Source organism: Mustelus asterias, chromosome 26 (genome assembly GCF_964213995.1).
Source record: "Mustelus asterias chromosome 26, sMusAst1.hap1.1, whole genome shotgun sequence".
NCBI lineage: Eukaryota > Metazoa > Chordata > Chondrichthyes > Carcharhiniformes > Triakidae > Mustelus > Mustelus asterias.
Genome location: NC_135826.1, coordinates 22,390,408 through 22,410,404, shown reverse-complemented (window position 1 = coordinate 22,410,404; position 19,997 = coordinate 22,390,408). Strand labels below are relative to the sequence as shown.

The window sequence follows — 19,997 nt, the reverse complement described above, 5'->3', positions numbered from 1 at the left end:
TTAGTCCAGCTATTTCTCTGCAAGAGATTAGTTAGCTTTGAAATTCACATTGACATCATTGTAATTTTTGTGAATGGAATAGGGTTTGTTTGTGCATTTTATAGTGATATGAGCTAAAGATGTCATCTTTTTCATCTGTTTCCACTAAACTTCTTAATCTGCCAAGAACAACATGAACATCCATTTATCTTACACCAAAGTTCAGATTTCAAATCCATTCAGTTGATTTTCCAGTGATGTGTTGATATAAAGCTGTAAACCGACAAAGTCAGAGGTCTGATGGTTGAGATTCTTCACTGTTTGGCATGTCAGACAGTTGAGAATTAAGAGATGAGACCTCACTACTACTGCAAACGGAATGGCATCTTCCTCCAGGAAAACCTGTCTGGGGACAAAGAAAGCACTTTTTTTCTAAAAATAAAGGACAAATCCCTTCAAAATTTAAAAAAAAACCTGAATTGTGCCGCCAGAGGATTGCACTGCCTCTTTCCTGATGGGCACAGTAAGTGGTCTCACAATACCAGGTTAAAGTCCAACGGGTTTATGTGGTATCACGAGCTTTTGGAGTGCTGCACTTCCATCAGGCGATGATGAAGCAGCTCACCTGATGATGGAGCAGCGCTCTGAAAGCTCGTGATACCAGATAAACCTGTTGGACTTTAACCTGGTGTTGTGAGACTTCTTACTGTGCCCACGTCAGTCCAACGTTGGCAGCTTCACATCTTTCCTGATGATAACATTATAGCATGTAAGGGTAATCCTCTAGAGAGAAAAGGGAGAGGGGGGTAAAACTCAGCATCTTGATGATCTTGATCTTAAAAGTCTTTGGGTTCTGCCAAGTCTCTGAACTTTAAAGGTTTTTCCAAAATTCCCTATGAAGGGCAAAACCTCCCTTTCAAGACAAGTGTCATTAGGGGTGGTGGATATCAGAACACGAAATGGGGATTCCCCACAATGGCGTTTCCAGCTGCCTTGCTCATTCAGGACCTAATTTATCCCTGTAATCCAGTATGTTCAGCAAGAAGAGCATTCCCCTGGCAGAGGGAGACCTGGCTAGGCTTGCAGGGACTCAGTGACCCTGAACCACCCAACCCATGGTGGCAAAGGAGCCAGATTTTTCAGTTGTTTGAGACAGGCGGGTATTGGAAATGTCCCCAAATGTCTTTGTGCCTACCTGCAGTGTAAAGTCACTAAGGTCTTCCCAAGGTGGCCGGTATCTCTGTACCTCGACAGGGCTGCACTGGAAATCAACTTTCTGTTGTCGGGGACTGGTCGCTACCATCAGAGTTCCAACCAGCCCTTGAATATCCTGTTGAAGAATCAAAAATAGCAGGATAGTTTTCTTGGGAAAACATTGTCAGTGATGCCTCATTTGACAAGGATAACTGCATTTATCGCAGGTCCTTAGAAACACTAATTGATGTGGGAATAACTAATTACTTTCATTCTAAAATCCGCTGGAACATTTTGTCAAAGAATAATGAAGGAAAACAAGAGAAGTGTAATTTCTACAATGTGCTTACTTACACCAAAAGCAAAAATGAAAAAGATTCATAATTTTCCTTGAATGACTTTTATAATTGAAAATAGGGCAAATGTGTCACTATTAAGGCAAGATTTTTAATATGCTGCTAATTGAAAATATATAGGATATATGTCATAGAGAAAGGCTATTTGGCCCAACCAGTCCATACTTCAGCTTCTTAAAAACAAAGAAAAGAACAAAGAAAATTACATCGCAGTAACTGGCCCTTCAGCCTTCCAAGCCTGCACCGACCATGCTATCCAACTGAACTAAAACCCCCTACCTTTCCAAGGACCATATCCCTCTCTTCCAATCCTATTCATGTATTTGTCCAGACGCCCCTTAAAAGTCACTATCGTATCTGCTTCCACTACCTCCCCCGGCAGCAAGTTCCAGGCACTCACCACCCTCTGTGTAAAAAACCTGCCTCGTACATCTCCTTTAAACCTTGCCCCTCGCACCTTAAACCTATGCCCCCTAGTAATTGACTCTTCCACGTTGGGAAAAACTTCTGACTATCCACTCTGTCCATGCCCCTCATAATCTTGTAGACTTCTATCAACTCGCCCCTCAACCTCCATCGTTCCAGTGAGAACAAGCCAAGTTTCTCCAACCTCTCCTCATAGCTAATGCCCTCCATACCAGACAACATCCTGGTAAATCTTTGCTGTACCCACTCAAAAGCCTCCACATCCTTCTGGTAGTGTGGCGACCAGAATTGAACACTATATTCCAAGTGCGGCCTAACTAAGGTTTCATCTAAATCTACCACTACAACTGCTTTTTCCCTTCTCCCTTGTATGTTTGTCTCCTTTCCCTTCAATGCATCTAGACCATTCACTTCAACCACCTCTTGTGGAAGTGAGTTCCACATTCTCACCTTTCTTTGGGTAAGGAAGTTTCTTCTGAGTTCCTATTGGGTTTCTAGTGTTGCTGACCTCTAGTTATTCTCTTCCCCACAAGAGTAAACATTTTCTTTTGTGCCTATTCCATCAAAACCTTTCATAAGTTCAAAGGCCTCTATCAGGTCACCCTTCAGTTTTCGTTTCTCAGAAGAGACCTAGCCCGCCAATCCTATCCTGATTCATATTCCCACATATTTCTGTCATCATCCTTGTAAATTTTCTCTGCATCCATTCCAGTGCTTCAATAATCTTTTTGTAATATGGCAACCAGAACAGCATGCATGCCTCTAAGTGTGAACTAATCAAGGTTTGATACAGGTTTAGCATAACCTCCCTACTTTCACTTCTAACCCTGGAGAAATAAAACCCGGTGCTTGGTTTGCTTGTTTATGGCCTTGATAACCTGTCATGTAAGTTTTACTTATTGTATTTGTACTCCAACATCGCTTTGTTCCACCCTACCTGGACTTGCACCTTCCAATAATATGTTAGCATGGCAGCATGGTGGCACAGTGATTAGTACTGCTGTCTCACAGCGCCAGGGGCCTGGATTTGATTCCCAGCTTGGGTCACTGTCTGTGTGGAGTCTGCACGTTCTCCCCGTATCTGCATGGGTTTCCTCCGGGTGCTCCGGTTTCCTCCTACAGTCCAAAAGACGTGCTAATTTGGTGCATTGCCTATGCTAAATTCCCCGTCAGTGTACCCGAACTGGTGCCGGAGTGTGATGACTAGGGGATTTTCACAGTACCTTCATTGCAGTGTTATTGTAAGCCAACTTGTGACACTAATAAATAAATGAGTGACCTCCCTATTCTTTCTACTGAAATGTGCTACCTCACATTTATTTCTGTTGAACTTCATTTGCCAATTATTTGTGACCAAGTTAGTTACAACAACTGTAAATCCTGTACACCCCAACAACCACCCCCTCCTCACTACCATATGGCTCACTCAGTTCATATAGCAAGCGACATTTATTTTTGACCAGGAGCTGCTGTGTTAGATCCCTGTTCTGTTGACTTAGAATACTGTTCAAAGCAATGGTAGAGGTATATGTGTGTGTATATGTGTGTGTGTGTGTGTATATATGTGTGTGTGTGTATATATGTGTGTGAGTGTATGTATATGTGTGTGTGTATATGTGTGTGTGTATGTGTGTATGTATATGTGTGTGTAATAATGAGATGGTCTTGGCTGTAATGTTTTTAAGGCAAGGATAGAATACATTTTTGAACAGTAAAGGAATTAAGGGTTATGGTGAGTGGGCGGGTAAGTGGAGCTGAGTCCACGAAAAGATCAGCCATGATCTTATTGAATGGCGGAGCAGGCTCGAGGGGCCAGATGGCCAACTCCTGCTCCTAGATCTTATGTTCTTATGTGATGCCCTCCATGGTCAAAAAACTTCCTGACTCACAATCAAGGTTCATGTGAAAAATGCCAATTTTGATTAGTTAAGTGATGAAAATATGCCTGAGCACAGAGGGAAACGTAGGAAAATGGGGTAGAATAAAATAATATAACTGCTAATTCTGTTGTCACGCACAGATTAAGATACGCACTTACTGCTTTGTTCCTGCCGTGCTGGTCTGTGCGTTTCTGCAGGATGCTCTTCTTTTTGTCCTTGCACCGTTTATTCTGAAACCAGACCCTGATGACCCTGGAGCTGAGTCCTGTCATCTCGATGAGCTGTTGCTTCATGAGTGCATCCGGTCGGGGGTTGGCAGCGTAACAGGTCCGTAACGTGAGCAACTGTTGCTCATTCAGTACAGTCCGCACACGGGTTATCTTATCGGAGTGTTTTGAAGCTCGCAGTGCTGGCTGACATGCCTTGACTCTCTCTAAACGTTCAACAAAACAAAACTGAGGCAGAGGAAGATTTTCATTGTGTCAAATATGAGCTGACCTCTGAGATAATACTTTTTACTCTCTGATAATAACATCAAGCTTTTGAAGAGCGTCTCTTGTTACACTGATATCACATTTCCATTTCCCATACATTCAGTCAGCCTCACTGATATCCCTTTGACATTTCGACAATAGACATTGCGGCCGTCACATTTTGGTTTTAATTTTGGAATACAGAAGATAGTTCAGTGCTACTGCCAGAGCAGCAAAGAATTTTCTCTTTTATTCATTCATGGGACATGGGCGTTGCTGGCCAGCATTTAATCCCCATCCTAGTTGGTCCCTCACAGCGCCAGGGACCTGGGTTCAATTCCCGGCTTGGGTCACTGTCTGTGTGGAGTTTGCACATTCTCCGGTTTCCTCCCACGGTCCAAAGATGTGCAGGTTAAATGGATTGGCCATGCTAAATTGCCACTTAGTGTCAGGGGGATAGCAAGGGTAAATGCATGGGGATATGGGGATAGGGCCTGGATGGGATTGTGGTCGGTGCAGACGCGATGGGCTGAATGGCCCTCCTTCTGCACTGTAGGATACTATAATTCTAGTTGCCCTTGGAGGGCAGTAGAGAGTCAACCCGGGTAAGTAGAGATAGTGTCCCAGGATGCATAGGTTAGAGGGAGTCGTGGGTAAATATGTAGGGGTATGGGGATAGGGCCTGGGTGGGATTGTGGTTGGTGCAGAGCCAATGGGCCGAATGGCCTCTTTCTGCACTGTAGGATTCTATGATTCTATGATTCTAACCACATTGCTGTGGCTCTGGAGTCACATGTAGGCCAGACCAGGTAAAGATGACAGATTTCCTTCCCTAAAGAGCATTAGTGAACCAGATGGTTCACTAATCAGCAATGATTTCATGATCATCAGTAGATTCTTAATTCCAGATATTTTTATTGAATTCAAACTCCACCAGCTGCCATGGTGGGATTTGAACCTGTGCCTGTACCTGTGTTTCGATAATCTAGTGATAATACCAGTAGGCCATCGCCTCCCCTAATCATCTGAAGAGATGGCGTCCAGCGCTACCCCAGAGGGAAATGCACAAGTTTTGCCCAATACCTTTTTACAATTGGAAGTGCAACCAGTTATGCTGTTGAAAGGTACTGTGGACTTGGGCCAACACAGTAAAAGAGGCAGTGCATGTATCTTACAGAAGGGTTTCTACTTGAAACTGACCTGTTGTATTGGCATGGCACAAATGCGACTGCCAACATTGTGCTGTGGACTTGGCAAGGTACCAGATAAATCAACACATTATTTAGCATTATATTCTTTCTACCCGAGGGATTGTATAACTGAATTTAAGCACAACCATCAACTGACCTGATAGATACAAGCTGCTATTGTTTGATATAGAGCCCAAAGGATCCTCTTGAATTAAGCTGTGGTCCAAAAGACAGCCATCCTCGGTACAGTAGGGTCCATCAAATCGCAATCTGCATTCATCCCCAGGTAAGAGCTGCCGATTGCAGACCACACAGCGGAAGCATTGTTGATGATAGATGAGGCCTCCAGCTCTGAGGACCATGTCTGAAGACAACAATCCAGCTTGACATTGAGCACATCGCACTGAAAATTTTCTAAGAAACAGCAGAAAGATAGGAGGAGTGGAAAGCTGTCTTGAAGGTTCAGTCTCAGAGGACAATTTAATGCGACACTATTTCAGAATGAAGAAGACTATTGAGTCACCTTGACCTCGATTTTGCAGCAGTGATGACAGCAAAACCATATAGTATTTGGCATGATTAGTCCTCTGAAATTGACTGCAACTTCTGGGGTTGGATATTATGCACAATAATAGTATGGGAAGAGTCTCCCGGTTGCAAGGAAACCCAATTAAGATGGAGGGGTGAAGGGACTGATGTGGAACTCATGGCTGCCAATAGTTGCATGTCAATTAGGCTCAGTAAAGAGCCAATTGATGCACATTAGCCCTGAGCCCACTGCAATTCAGTGGTAGTTTGGGTATTAGATGGAGATCCCACTAGTCCCCCATACCCTCATAAAGTTGCCCAGCAAAGCCTATTGGGTTTGTCAGTGGCCTCCCTGGGGTTGGGGGAGGGGGGGGTGTTCCCTTGCTGTCAGGCACTCTGTGCCCAATCGAGGGACCTGACATCAGGCAGAGAGTTGGCCGTTGAAAGCCACCCCCCTGCCCTTGTCTTCAGCCACACCTACTCTCACCCCATGGTCCCCATTTCCTGACCCCCATCTTGCCTTCATTCATCTGTGGCCTTGGGCCCCTCTAGGACCCTAGGCCTCAGTGCCATTTCAGCTGGCATTGGACACAACAGAGGCCAGACGGCAACTCTCATAAGGAGGGCCTTCTGTCACCAGGGATCTCAATCACAGGGAATACCTGAGGGTGGCCAATTAAGTGCCTGAAATTAACTTGATTTTGTTAAGGTTCTCCAACCAGTGGACGAGATCCTTATTGGCCCAGATACATCCCCAGCCCTGTAGCCCATACATGTGCAGTTAAGCATGGAAATCCAATCATTTCTATCAGTGATTCTACACTTTTCCAGAGGATGTGCTGTTGAGCACCCCAAACTGCAATCAATTCGACATCACTGAACGAAAAGGAACTTGCATTCCTACACTTGGTCCCACTGTAAAAGCCTTTGAAAAAGTTACACTTTGCTGAATGAAGTGCAGCTGGGTTTTGAACGCATACTAAGTTCACAGTTACTGCTAAGTATCTTACTAGCCCTGAAAAAAAACAATTTTGTATTTGATGAATGTCAATATTTCCAATTATATTAAGAAATACCACATACTTTTTAAAAATTGTGGGAGTGAACTTGCCAAAAAAATTCTAACTGCTGAACGAATGAGGAAACGGGAGAGTTTCTGACTTATTTTTTGGGCTGGTTAAAAAAAAACAATCTTATGGCACTTAGTCAAAACAAAGTGCCAGGATGTGATTCTCGCCAGCAGGGGGGCAGGGAGGAGCCTAATCTCACTGGTGAAGCCGGCTGCTGTGGTCTAGGGGTGTCATTGCGCAGTGCACAGAGTGTACTGGGAGATCTCCTGTCACTCTACCCCTCCCCCCGCCAAAGGACATTTGGACCCGGGCCAATTGCTCCCTGTGCTGGATCCCCCCCCCCCTCCACCCCCCACCCCCCCACCCCCCCCCCCCCCCCCCCCAAATCGCCCCCACCCCCTGCCGATCACTGCCCCGGACATCACAGCCCCCAATCGCTGCCCCGATTGCCATCCCAGCCGATCAGTCCACCCCCCCCCCCCCCCCACTGCAGAGCTCCCCCCTTCCTCTCCCCTCACGGAACTCTCCCCTGCCTTCCCCTGTCATGGCTCCGCCCCCTCATGCACCACCCCTCAGGCCCCATCCCTCAAGCCCTGACCACTTCCCCAGTGGGCAGTGTCAGGGTGCCCAGTGGGCAGTGCCAGGTAGGCAGTGCCAAGCTGGCACTATCCAAGGGGCAATGCCCCACCCTGCCACCAACCACCCAGGGGGGCTTCAATGGCTTCTGTTCCCACTGGTGAGGCCATTACTTCTGGTCTCTGTTGGTGGGGGCCATACTTGATCCTTGCCGGTGAGGACCTCAACCAGCGAGCAGGTAAGGGCAGGTAAGGGACTCACAAATGACATGCTAATGATGTCATGAATATTGAAATTGGCTTTGCATCCTTTCTAAGCGAGAGGTGAAAAACTGGGCGCGATCCTGATTTTTCGCCTGTCACCTGATCTGACCAGCTCGTCATGCTGATTGACCGGCAGGATGAGCCGGTAAGATCACCCTCTATATCTTTCACATTTATGGTATTTTACCATCTACGTTAGTCTCACGTATATGTTCCAAACCTTTATTTAATTATCTGTGAAGCTTCGTGTTAAAAATGAAGGGATTCAGTGGTTTTTAACTTCCTGAGTTGCTGTCTATGAGAATGCATCAATGTGATTGGCTGTTTGCTTTGCTTGAGACAGCAGTGCTGCTTGATGCCCGGAGATACCCGTGACTTGGCGTTAAATTCAAAGTGGCATAGGATCCACACCACAGAGATGGCTAAGTTTGTGTGGGTCGTTTTCTTCGAGGTCAGTAGCCTATTGCCTCAGACTAACCCAACTCAACTCCAACCTATGCCCAACGGAGCTTCAAACCCTACAAATGGATTGAATTAGGCGGAGGATTAGGCGGAGGATTAGGTGATCAAGTTGGATGATTCGCCATGATCATGATGAATGGCGGATCAAGCTCGAAGGGCCGAATGGCCTCCTCCTGCTCCTATCTTCCATGTTTCTATAAATTAATCTGAAACAGGGAAGGGATAAAGGTGGCTGTGTGAGTGTTGCTGAACCCAGGATGGATTTGGTTGTGATGTTTCTCTTGATTGAATAGCCTGGTGCAGGTTTAAATGTGGCCACTTGACACTGATATTAGAGGGCTACTGATATTGGGGGATTATTGATATCCATGGTAACTATGCCACAGTCCTTTGACGACAAGGATAAAGATTTAGAACAGAAACATGAAATAGAACTGGTAGAATATGTTACCAATATTAAGCCTGCATTACAGTGCACTGTAATCCAGCTGTCTGACAGCCTGCCCCTAAATTGTGCGCTAAGCTCATTAGATTCTTGTGTTGTATTTAAATCGGTGGCTGCCCTATATTGCAGCTGGAATGGTTCAGCAACATTCAAGCTAGCAATGCATGTCTGAAGGAATTCAGGCACCTCCGGGTTCTGTGCGCTGCCACAGAATTCTTTCACTATTGCCAGGTTAACCACCGCACCCCTGCCCTATGGCTAGAATATGCTAACACTGCAGCCCAGTTACATCTGCAGTACCAGTAAATTATGGAAATGAGCTGACTCAGATTCTCTCAGTGAAGTCAGCCTGTGTGTTCAGATATATGTATCATTGATATAGCACTGGCACCAGTGGTGCGGCACTTGGACTCATTATCAGCTCCATTATTTCTAGACTTTACTTTTTAAATTAATTTATGGGATGTGAGTGTCACCGTCTAGATCAGCGTTTATTGCCCATCCGTAGTTGCCCTTGAGAAGGTGGTGATGAGCTGCCTTCTTGAACCGCTGCAGTTCCTGAGGTGTAGGTACACACACAGTGCCATTTGGGAGGGACTTTGACCCAGCGACAGTGAAGGAACGGCGATACATTTCCTAATGAAGATGAGGAGTGACTTGGAAGGAAACTTCCAGGTGGTGGTGTTCCCAGTTATCCACTTCCCTCTCCTTCTAGATGGTGGTGGTATTGGGTTTGAAAGGTGCTGCCTAAGGAACTTAGGTGAGCATGTATAAGGTCTCTGTTATTTATTATGTTCCACGGTGAAGTTTAGTTTCCTGTCATGCCTCAGATATCAGATGACTGTTCGGTTGTTGCTCTGATGGCATTGTATACTATAGGGGGAATTCTCCTGTCCCACCCGCTACGGGAATCGTAGTGGGTGGGGAGCGGACCACACAAAGGTCCATTAACCTTGGGCAGCATTTTCCGGTTTCGGGGTCAGCGCAGCCAGATTCCATCCTATGTTTCTCATTTTCCCCCTCTACCATTAGCTCAGCTTGAAATAATGGTAGCTTCAACTGAACAGATCACAATGTACAAAATAACAAATGGTTGGTATGAGCAATAGACAAGCTTGGGGATTGCCTATTGAATTTGGGTACCAAGCTGATTAAATAGCTGACCAAAAACGAACTGATGCTGCATGCATCTACAATTCACTTATGAAAATCTGTTATTCTGCATCAAGTTAAAGTTTATTTATTAGTGTCACAAGTAGGCTTACATTAACACTGCAATGAAGTTACTGTGAAAATCCCCTAGTTGCCACACATTGGCGCCTGTTCTGGTACACTGCGGGAGAATTTAGCATGGCCAATGCACCTAACCAGCCCATCTTTCGGACTGTGGGAGGAAACCAGAGCACCCGGAGGAAACCCACGCAGACACGGGGAGAACATGCAGACTCTGCACAGACAGTGACCCAAGCCAGGAATCAACAGCAATTTACAAGGTAGCATCGTTGGTTGCTGAAAGGCCCAAATCTAAGCTGCAATAGTATGATATGACAGTCTGGAGAAGCTTAATTAATTAGAAGCTGAGGGGGAAGGGGGAATGCATCATGTCTGGCACTACATGGGCACTACCTGGACACTGTCCCCTGGCACTGGCCTGACAGAAAGACCAGTGCACAAAACTTCCTTATAAACTGCGGTGACCTATAAAAATAGCACACCAATCTTTAAAAATCTAATTTTCTTGTGGGGAGGGTGGCCACCCTGTCACCAGGATGACATGGGATTTATGTTCCCAACGATATGGCAGAGAAGGTTATCATTGGTGCCAATGGCTTCAATGCCCCTTTTCCCACTGCTGCTACACTCTGCCAAATACAGATAAAATTCCATCCCCTATCTGTACATATTAGTGATTTACCATTGCAAGTGATAATCACCAAATTACAGTATGTGTCTGCCTGGTAGTGTGGCGGCCATTACTTGAAGCTTTAAAGGATTAATATTACGAATTTACCGAAATTCTGTCACTGATGAGTGGGAGTCAGATTGCAAGGAGTTTTTTTGTTTCCAGTTTCTGAAAGTTTTCAGCCTTAACTGTGTCACTATAGGAAGATGGCATGTGGATGTCATGTGATTCCTGACAGCAAATCAGAGGGCCAATGATCTGGGTCCCCGTTTGCACATTGAACGATATATAGGATAGAATTAACCAAGGCCTGGAATCCAGCCTTCAGCATCTTGTCCTCTTCAGGAAGCTTTGAGGAAACTTATTGAAGAGAAAGGGGAGGAAATATAAGTTGAGAAAATGCAAAGGAGAAAGGAATCAGACAGATCGATGTCTATAAAATTAGTATAGCATAAATAGCCTGATGTAATACTCTGTCCTCCAACACCATTTCATCTGAAGACTACCCTCTTACATAGAAGATAGGAGCACGAGGAGGTCATTTGGTTCTTCGAGCCTGCTCCGCCATTCATCACGATCATGGCTGATCATCAACTCAATTGCCTAATCCTGCTTTCACCCCATAACCTTTGATCCCATTTGCCCCAAGTACTATATCCAGCTGCCTCTTGAATACATTCAATGTTTTGGCATCAACTACTTCCTGTGGTAATGAACTCCACAGGCTCACCACTCTTTGGGTGAAGAAATGTCTCCCCACCTCCGTCCTAAATAGTCTATCCTGAACCCTCAGACCCCTGGTTCTGGATTCCCCCACCATCGGGAATATCCTCTCTGTCTAGTCCTGTTAGAATTTTATAAGTCTCTATGAGATCCCCCATCATTCGTCTGAACTCCAGCGAAAACAATCCTAACCTACTCAATCTCTCCTCATACATCAGTCCCGCCATCCTGGAATCAGCCTGATAAACCTTTGCTACACTCCCTCGAGAGCAAGAACATCCTCCCGCAGAGAAGGAGACCAAATCTGCACACAATACTCCAGGTGTGGCCTCACCAAGGCCCTGAATAATTGCAATAACAGCTCCTGTACTCGAAACCTCTCACAATGAAGGCCAACATGCCATTTGCCTGCTTTACTGCTTGCTACACCTGCATGCTTACCTTCAGTGACTGGTGCACAAGGACACCCAGGTCCCGCTGCACACTCCCCTCTCCTAATTTACAGCCATTCAGGTAGTAATCTGCCTTCTTGTTTTTGCTTCCAAAGTGAATAACCTCACATTTATCCAAATTATACTGCATCTGCCATTGATTTGCCCACTCACCCAACCTGTCCAGATCATTCTGAAGGATCTCTGCATCCTTGTCACAGTTCACCCTCCCAACCAAATCATTGATATATATTGTGCAGCACCATAGGATATTGACTAGTATTTAATTAATATTTGAACAATATCAAGGAAATAAGAGATGAGATTACTCACTTGAAATAGTCAGTCTTGCAGTAGGTCTTTCCCTCTCTCAGGAAGCAGGTGCAGCTCTCATCAAGGTACTGGTTGCAATCAACACACCTGAGGCAGGTTGCATGCCACTCCAAATCCGGATAGACTCTCAGAATATAGGGATCCGTAATACGCTTACTGCAGCCAAAACATACTGATGCGGAGTCTTCCCCTGCAATGCAACATTTCAGAAATTACTGCAATGAGATCAATCTTTCTATTCACCCTAATTAAATCAGACCTCATGGTCCCAAAAGTATGTGTGATGGTACGACGAGTACAATGTGGGCAGTCAAAATGGGTGTACTGAGTAGCAATTACTGAGTGGTATGGAAAGAAAGCAAGAAAGAGAGAGCAAGAAAGAGAGAGAGAAAGAAAGAGAGAAAGAGAAAGAAAGAAAGAGAGAAAGAAAGAGAGAGAGAAAGAAAGAGAGAAAGAGAAAGAAAGAAAGAGAGAAAGAAAGAGAGAGAGAAAGAAAGAGAGAAAGAGAAAGAAAGAAAGAGAGAGAAAGAAAGGAAAGAAAAGAAAGGAAGAAAGAAAGGAAGACAGAGAGAACGAGAGAAAGAGAGAGAGAAAGAAAGAAAGAGAGAGAAAGAAAGAGAAAAAAAGAGAAAGAGAGAAAGAAAGGAAAGAGAGAAAGAAAGAAAGACAGAGAGAAAGAAAGAAACAAAGAGAGAGAGAGGGAGAAAGAAAGACAAAGAGAGAGAAAGGAAGAAAGAGAGAGGGAGAAAGAAAGACAAAGGGAGAGAGAAAGAAAGAGAGAGAGAGGGAGAAAGAGAGAGAGAGAAAGAAAGACAAAGAGAGAGAGAAAGAAAGAGAGAGGGAGAGAGAAAGAAAGAGAGAGAGAGAAAGAAAGAAAGACAAAGAGAGAGAGAAAGAAAGAAAGACAAAGAGAGAGAGAAAGAAAGAGAGAGAAAGAAAGAGAAAGAAAGAGAGAGAAAGAAAGAAAAAAGAGAGAGAATGAAAGAAAGACAAAGAGAGAGAGAGAGAAAGAAAGAGAGAGAGAAAGAAAGAGAAAGAAAGAAAGAGAAAGAAGGAAAGAAGGAAAGAATCACAGCAAATTAGTTCATTTTGAGTATAGCCACTGTTTTCTGGACAAATGAGGCAACATATTTGCTTCATAGAACCTATGAACAGTCCTGTGGATAGCAATAAGATAAATTACTGGTTACTTTGCTTTGGTGGTGTTACTCGGGGACAAGTTGTGGTCAGATACTGGGAGAATTCTCCTGTTTTTCTTCAAATCATACCAACAAATCTTGTATATCCAATTGAACAGGCAGTTGTGCTTCATTTTGATATTTTATGCATGGGATAGCAATGCATCACTATCTGAGAAACTCACTGGTGTGTCAGTTTAGATTATATGCTCAATCCTGCAATAGGACCAGAACTGCTCTCACCTCTGAATCAATATGAATAGTATGAAAAACAAGCCAGTGTGAGGAGTACTGAAATATTATATTGGCATGATAATTCCGTTAACGTGGATGCTATGGTGGGAGTATAGATCTGTGAGGGTATCAGGGTGGATTTGCCCGAGGACAAAAGACTGGCACTGCTGTTTCAGGCTTGGAGTATACTTTACAGAAACTGCAATGCTATCAGGAGCCATGAGAGGAATTCAGTCTGGATGCCTTTCAAACACTTGCCTCTAATATTTCCAATGACATCAAGCGCATTGTAACTGCAGTTTACAATCAGTGTTATGGATAGAATGCATGTGGATGGTATGAAGGGTGGCAATAAGGATAGTTAATATAGATGATATAGTTGCCTGTCTGTGTGAGGCACTATTGTGGACCATCAGTGTGACTTCAATATTGACACACAGTGACTGGTGGAATGGATAGTTGTGTGGGTGCTGTGAACAGCTTGGGTTAAATATTCAGCATTGTCAATGGACAGTCAGAATGGGACTGATACAATCCAGGGTTGGTAGAGTGGCACGTTTACTAATTCCCTAGTTCGCCAAGAAATCTGTTGGATACATCAACAAGTGAGGCTGTGTAGATAGTTCATAACAGAAAAGAAGATAAGTGTGCAAACTGACTGCTATGTTTACCTTCAATAACAACAGTGACTGCAGTTAAAAGTAGTTAATTGGCCATGATGTGTTCTAGGGCACCCAGAGAACGTGAAAGGAGCTTTACTGATGCAAGTTCTTTAATATCTCTTCATAAATAAAAATAATTAGAGTTTTTCTACTGGCCAGGATGTATAGTATACAATACATCATTTCATCTGACATTCAAATTGATGTTACTACTTCATGGACTATTGCTGTTTCTGGTCACTTAGGCACAATAGAGACAGCTCAGAGAAGTCCAAGGTTGATTCCTTGAGTGGAATTTTCCGGCCGCACTCACCCCAAAACTGGAAAATCCTGCCCGAAGTCAATGGACCTTTGCATGGTCCCCCGCCATTCCAACCATTATCCTGTAAATTGAGTTTGTGTCTATACACGCCCCGCCTGGCACTTCAGCGGTCACGGGCATTCGGCCTCTGATATTCAGGTAAGTGTTCTCCAAGGCGGCCTTCGCGACACACGACGGCGCAGAGTCGCTGAGCAGAAACTGATAGCCAAGTTCCGCACACATGAGGACGGCCTCAACCGGGATATTGGGTTCATGTCACACTATTTGTAATCCCCACAGCCTGCCTGGACCTGCAGAGTTTCACTGGCGGTCCTGTCTGGAGACAATACACATCTTTTTAGCCTGTCTTGATGCTCTCTCCACTCACGTTGTTTGTATCTTAAAGACTTGATTAGCCGTAAGTATTCGCATTCCAACCATTATTCATGTAAATTGAGTCTGTGTCTTTATGTGCCCTGTTTGTGGACAGGATTCCCACTCACCCTGGAGGGGGAGGGGGGGGGGCCTTGGAGCTCCGAAAGCTTGTGTGGCTTTTGCTACCAAGTGGACCTGTTGGACTTTAGCCTGGTGTTGTTAAACTTCTTACTGTGTTTACCCCAGTCCAACGCCGGCATCTCCACATCATGCCCTTTCCGTTCACAGCCTGCTACAGTGTTCAACACAGTGGGAGGTCTCACACCGCCAGGTTAGGGTCCAGCAGGTTTATTTGGCAGCACGGGCTTTTGGAGCACTGCCCCTTCATCGGATGGGTGGGGGTTGTGTTCGCAGGCAGGTCGTGTATAGACACAAACTCAATTTACAGGATAATGGTTGGAATGTGAGTCCAACCATTATCCACTCGCATTCTAACCATTACCTTGTGGGTTGGGGTTGTGTCTGTGTATGCCCTGTTTGTGAACACAGCTCCCACTCACCTGGTGAAGGGGCGATGCTCCGAAAGCTTGTGTGGCTTTTGCTACCAAATAAACCTGTTGGACTTTAACCTGGTGTTGTTAAACTTCTTACAATAAATGCTGGCCAGCCAGAGATGCCCATGTCCCACAAATTAATTTAAAAAAAACTAAACCCTGATAATGGGTTATAAGATCAAACTAATAAAAACCAAGTTTAGAGAAGATGGTGTTGTTTACTTCAAAGAGAAGGTTCATAGGGGATTTGATTAAAGTGTTAAAAATCATGAAGATCTAGAAAGAGCAGATAGGGAGAAATTGTTCATTTTGATGAAAGGGTCGAGAATGAGAAGACACTGAATTTAGATGATTAGCAAAAAAACAACAGTGATAAGATATTTATGCAGAATGTGATTAAGACCTGGAATTCACTGCTTGAGAGTGTGGTGGAGACAGATTCAATCATGACCTTCAAAAGGATATTGATTAAGCACCTGAAGAGTTAAAATTTGCCGGGCTAAGGGAAAAGGCAGGAGATGGGACTAACTGAGTTATCCCTTGTAGAGAACCACGTGAACATTCGAGCTGAATTACCTCTTTCTGTGCTGTAACCATTTTATGATTCTTTTTTATTGAAAAAGTATCAAAAATGGAACATGCTTCAAGAAGAGTAATGCAGGCAACTGCCCTACAATCATTGAAATGGAAGTGGAGGCCTTGATTGGGGGCAGTCAACTTTTTTTGAATGGATGAGCTGAGATGTAGTTATCATCCAGGAAAATGTTTTGTGATTCTGATGTTTTGCCCATGGAAGCATAATTTCACTTCTATCACAGTTTGTCCATTTGATCGTTATAATAATCAAATATGTCATGGCCAGCATCCTGATGTGACAAATCCCTCCACTTACAAGGCTGGCAATATTCCGTTGCATCTTTACTTCGAAGCTATCCAGTCAACATCACTTGTAGAGATATTTATTATTTCACACTGCTGCCCATGACCCATTCTTCAAATCTCTATCTTAAATTAGACAGGCAGATATGTGGCAGTGAGTTACAAGACAATATTTCAATCAAATGATTTACGAAAGTCAGAAGAACCTTGAAATTTAACTCTTTTCTAGTCATCTATAACTCTTGGTTCTATTCTCCACATTTTACATTTAATCATTTTAAACTATCGTATCGTATGGGCGGCACGGTGGCACAGTGCTGCTGCCTCACAGCGCCAGGGACGCGGGTTCGATTCCTGACTTGGGTCACTGTCTGTGTGGATTTTGCACATTCTCCTCGTGTCTGCCTGGGTTTCCTCCGGGTGCTCCGGTTTCCTCCCACGGTCCAAAAAGACATGCTGGTTAGGTGCATTGGCCATGCTAAATTCTCTTTCAGTGTACCTGAACAGGTGCCAGAGCGTGGCGACTAGGGGATTTTCACAGTAACTTCATTTCAGTGTTAATGTAAACCTACTTGTGGCACTAATAAATAAACTTCTAAACTATTGCAAATGCATTAAGCAAGGTAGCGATATTATAACACAAGTGAAAGAGTATTGAAGATAATGAAACAAGATAGTTTGATCACTATAGATTAATCACAATAAGGTAGATTGTTGTCTAGGTATAGAACTTCAACAGCTAAGAGTGTATATCATGAATTGTGGAATGCTGTGCCAATGAAAATATTTTGTAATGTATTCTAAATAATTACCGCCGCTCCCTTTATTTTATTTTTACGTTTCTGTGAGAGAATTCAGCCGCAAAAAAATTAACAGAAGAATAGCAATTTTGATAGAAGTACGATCACTTACGTTTGGAATTCTAAATAAAAGCCATTAAAAAAAAATACCTATAGTTAAACAGAACCATTCAGTAACATCAGGCACTGTCTTGTTAAAGAAAAGATTAAAAATCAGAGTTTACTCATATTTTTATTTTTGTATTTCTTGATTCACTTTACAAAAACCTTTACCTGCAAACAGCAGGTTTTATCAGCCTATCTGACACTGTAGGTAGAATTCTATTTTTGGATGGGATTATATTATTTTTGGTCAAAACATTGGGCAGGATTTTCCGCCGTGCTCGCCCCAAGGCCAGAAAATCCCACCCGAGGTCAAAGGACCTTTGCATGGCCCGTGTCCCTCCCGCTCCAATTCCCATGGCGGGGGGGGGGGGGGGGGGGAATTCCACCCATTGTCTTGGGAGAAAGTGCAAAATGGGCAATCAACAGCAAATTTTACACTCCACTTAAGTGAAAAAGGAATAAGACAGAGTGCAAAACTGGCTGCTGATTCACCGTCCCCCACTTTACAGTACCACCCAAGATGACTTTTACATTTAATGACCATTAAGGGAATGTGGAATGAACGGAAATTTAAAATTTTAATGTTTAAAGCTGCTTCTAGAAAAGCTGTTTTTGTAGCTTTTAAAGATAGGTAACCTGCTTTATTTATTTTAGTCTATATAATAACACGCCGGAATATCCGACCTCACCCGCGGCTGGGATTCTCCGGTGCCGCTGCAGTGTATGGTGTTTCGGCTGAGCGCCAAATTCTCCATTCTTGCTGGCAGCGGGAGGAGCAAGATCGGAGAACCGCACCCACAGTTCAGGTTTGTATTTTCTTCTGCTACAAGATCCTTGATGTTTTGTTTCTTCTGAAGATGCTTTTTTTTTAACACTTTGCCCATTTGATATTGTAGCTGGCAGTAATGAGCTCAAATGCCAACCACCTGTCAATCCCCAGTCGAGGTGGCCACCAGCAGATACGTAGACCGAATATCTACTTTTGGAGAATTGTGGATCAGGCCCACAGAAATGACGGAAGACCCTGAAGCACAGGGTATATTAGCCAAACACACACAGGCATTCGCCAGTCACAAGCATGACTGCGGCCGAATAACAGGGGAGGTAATCATAGAAGGTCCTGACCCTAAACCCCAAAGACAGTACAGCTTCCCTAAGCAAGCCGAAGGGGAAGTGGCCAAGGTTTATTAAAACAAGGAGTCCTGCACCCTGTTGCTTCCACTAACAACTCCACCATATGGCCAGTAAGGTAACCGGACAGTTCCTGGAGACTCACAATCGATTATCGAGCCCTAAATCAGACTACCGCCATCACAGACCCCACAGTGGCGACTAGCCCAGAAGCCATGATAAAACAAGCCCCACACGCAAAACTTTTCACAATGTTGGACATCAGTAATGGCTTCTGGTCAATTCACAAATTTGCCTTCACGTTCCAGCGACAACAGTACACCTGGACGTGTTCACCACAAGGTTTTCATAACTCCCCCTCCATATTTCACCAGCGCTTAGCAAAAGGCTTGGAGGGATTCTCCAAACCAGAATGTTTGGTACAATACGTAGATGATCTCCTCTTACAGACTGAAACAAGAGGAGAACATCTAAAGTTATTGGATGAACTGCTGAACCTCCTCACTACATTAGGGTTAATGGTAAATCCCAAGAAAGCCCAGATCATGAGGCGACAGGTCTCTTACTTGGGTACAGTAGTGACTGAGGGAAAGCATGAGATAGAAAGGAAGCGAATCGAATCTGTAACACGCCTTCCCTTACCAAAGGACGTGAGCTCCCTGCACGCCTTTCTGGGCTTGGTGGGGTACTGCCGCAACCTCATAGACGGTTTCGCCACTAAAGCCGCTCCCCTGTCCGAACTTTTACGGAAAAATACCCAGTGGGTCTGGACTGCGCGACACACACAAGCAGTCTCAGGCCTCAAACAATCCCTTGCACAAGCCCCTGCCTTACAGGTACCCAACCCTAAACTTCCCTTTGCCCTTGAAGTAGCGGCCACTGACAGCACACTAGCTGCCGTGCTCCTCCAAGAACGGCACGGACGACTCGGCCCAATTGCTTCCGCTTCCCGCATACTAACTCCGGTTGAACAAAGTTTTTCGGTGTGCGAAACCCACTTATTATCAGTTTTCTGGGCAGTGCACCGCTTTAACTATATAGTCGGCTTGAACCCCCTCACTATACTTACAGAACACACCCCCATACAACTACTGCTGAATGGCCGAATTAAAGATGGGACGGTTAGTCAAAACCGTATTGCACGGTGGACACTCATGTTACAGGATGGAGACATTGCGGTCAAACACACCCGGGTCCCCATATTCCTGGCAGACAACCTAACCTACGGCGCGGAGCCCCATGAATGCCAGATTCCGGTAATAAAAGACCCCAAGGGGCCATTTTTGCCAAAACAAAAGGGGGGAGGAGCCAGTGGAATCAGCTAAACCCAGGCCTAGGACCGTTTAAAAATTTTTGTAGATGGGCCATTCATGGTGGAAGAGGGAAACAGGAGGACAGGATGTGGGATATACGTGGAAGACATAAGAACATAAGAAATAGGAGCAGGAGTAGGCCATCTAGCCCCTCGAGCCTGCCCCGCCATTCAATAAGATCGTGGCTGATCTGAAGTGGATCAGTTTCACTTACCCGCCTGATCCCTATAACC

General features: G+C 44.5%; 1 protein-coding gene across 1 annotated transcript; it reads right to left on the bottom strand.

The window, feature by feature from the left end:
* Positions 1-201: 201 nt before the first annotated feature.
* On the bottom strand, positions 202-18,204 carry LOC144479396 (insulin gene enhancer protein ISL-1-like). The gene is made up of 6 exons (XM_078198018.1): positions 18,120-18,204; positions 12,233-12,422; positions 5,642-5,912; positions 3,994-4,257; positions 1,175-1,309; positions 202-411 (listed from the first exon to the last, which is right to left on the bottom strand). Exons 1-6 carry the CDS (start codon positions 18,202-18,204, stop codon positions 202-204), a joined length of 1,155 nt encoding a protein of 384 aa, XP_078054144.1.
* Positions 18,205-19,997: the final 1,793 nt, after the last annotated feature.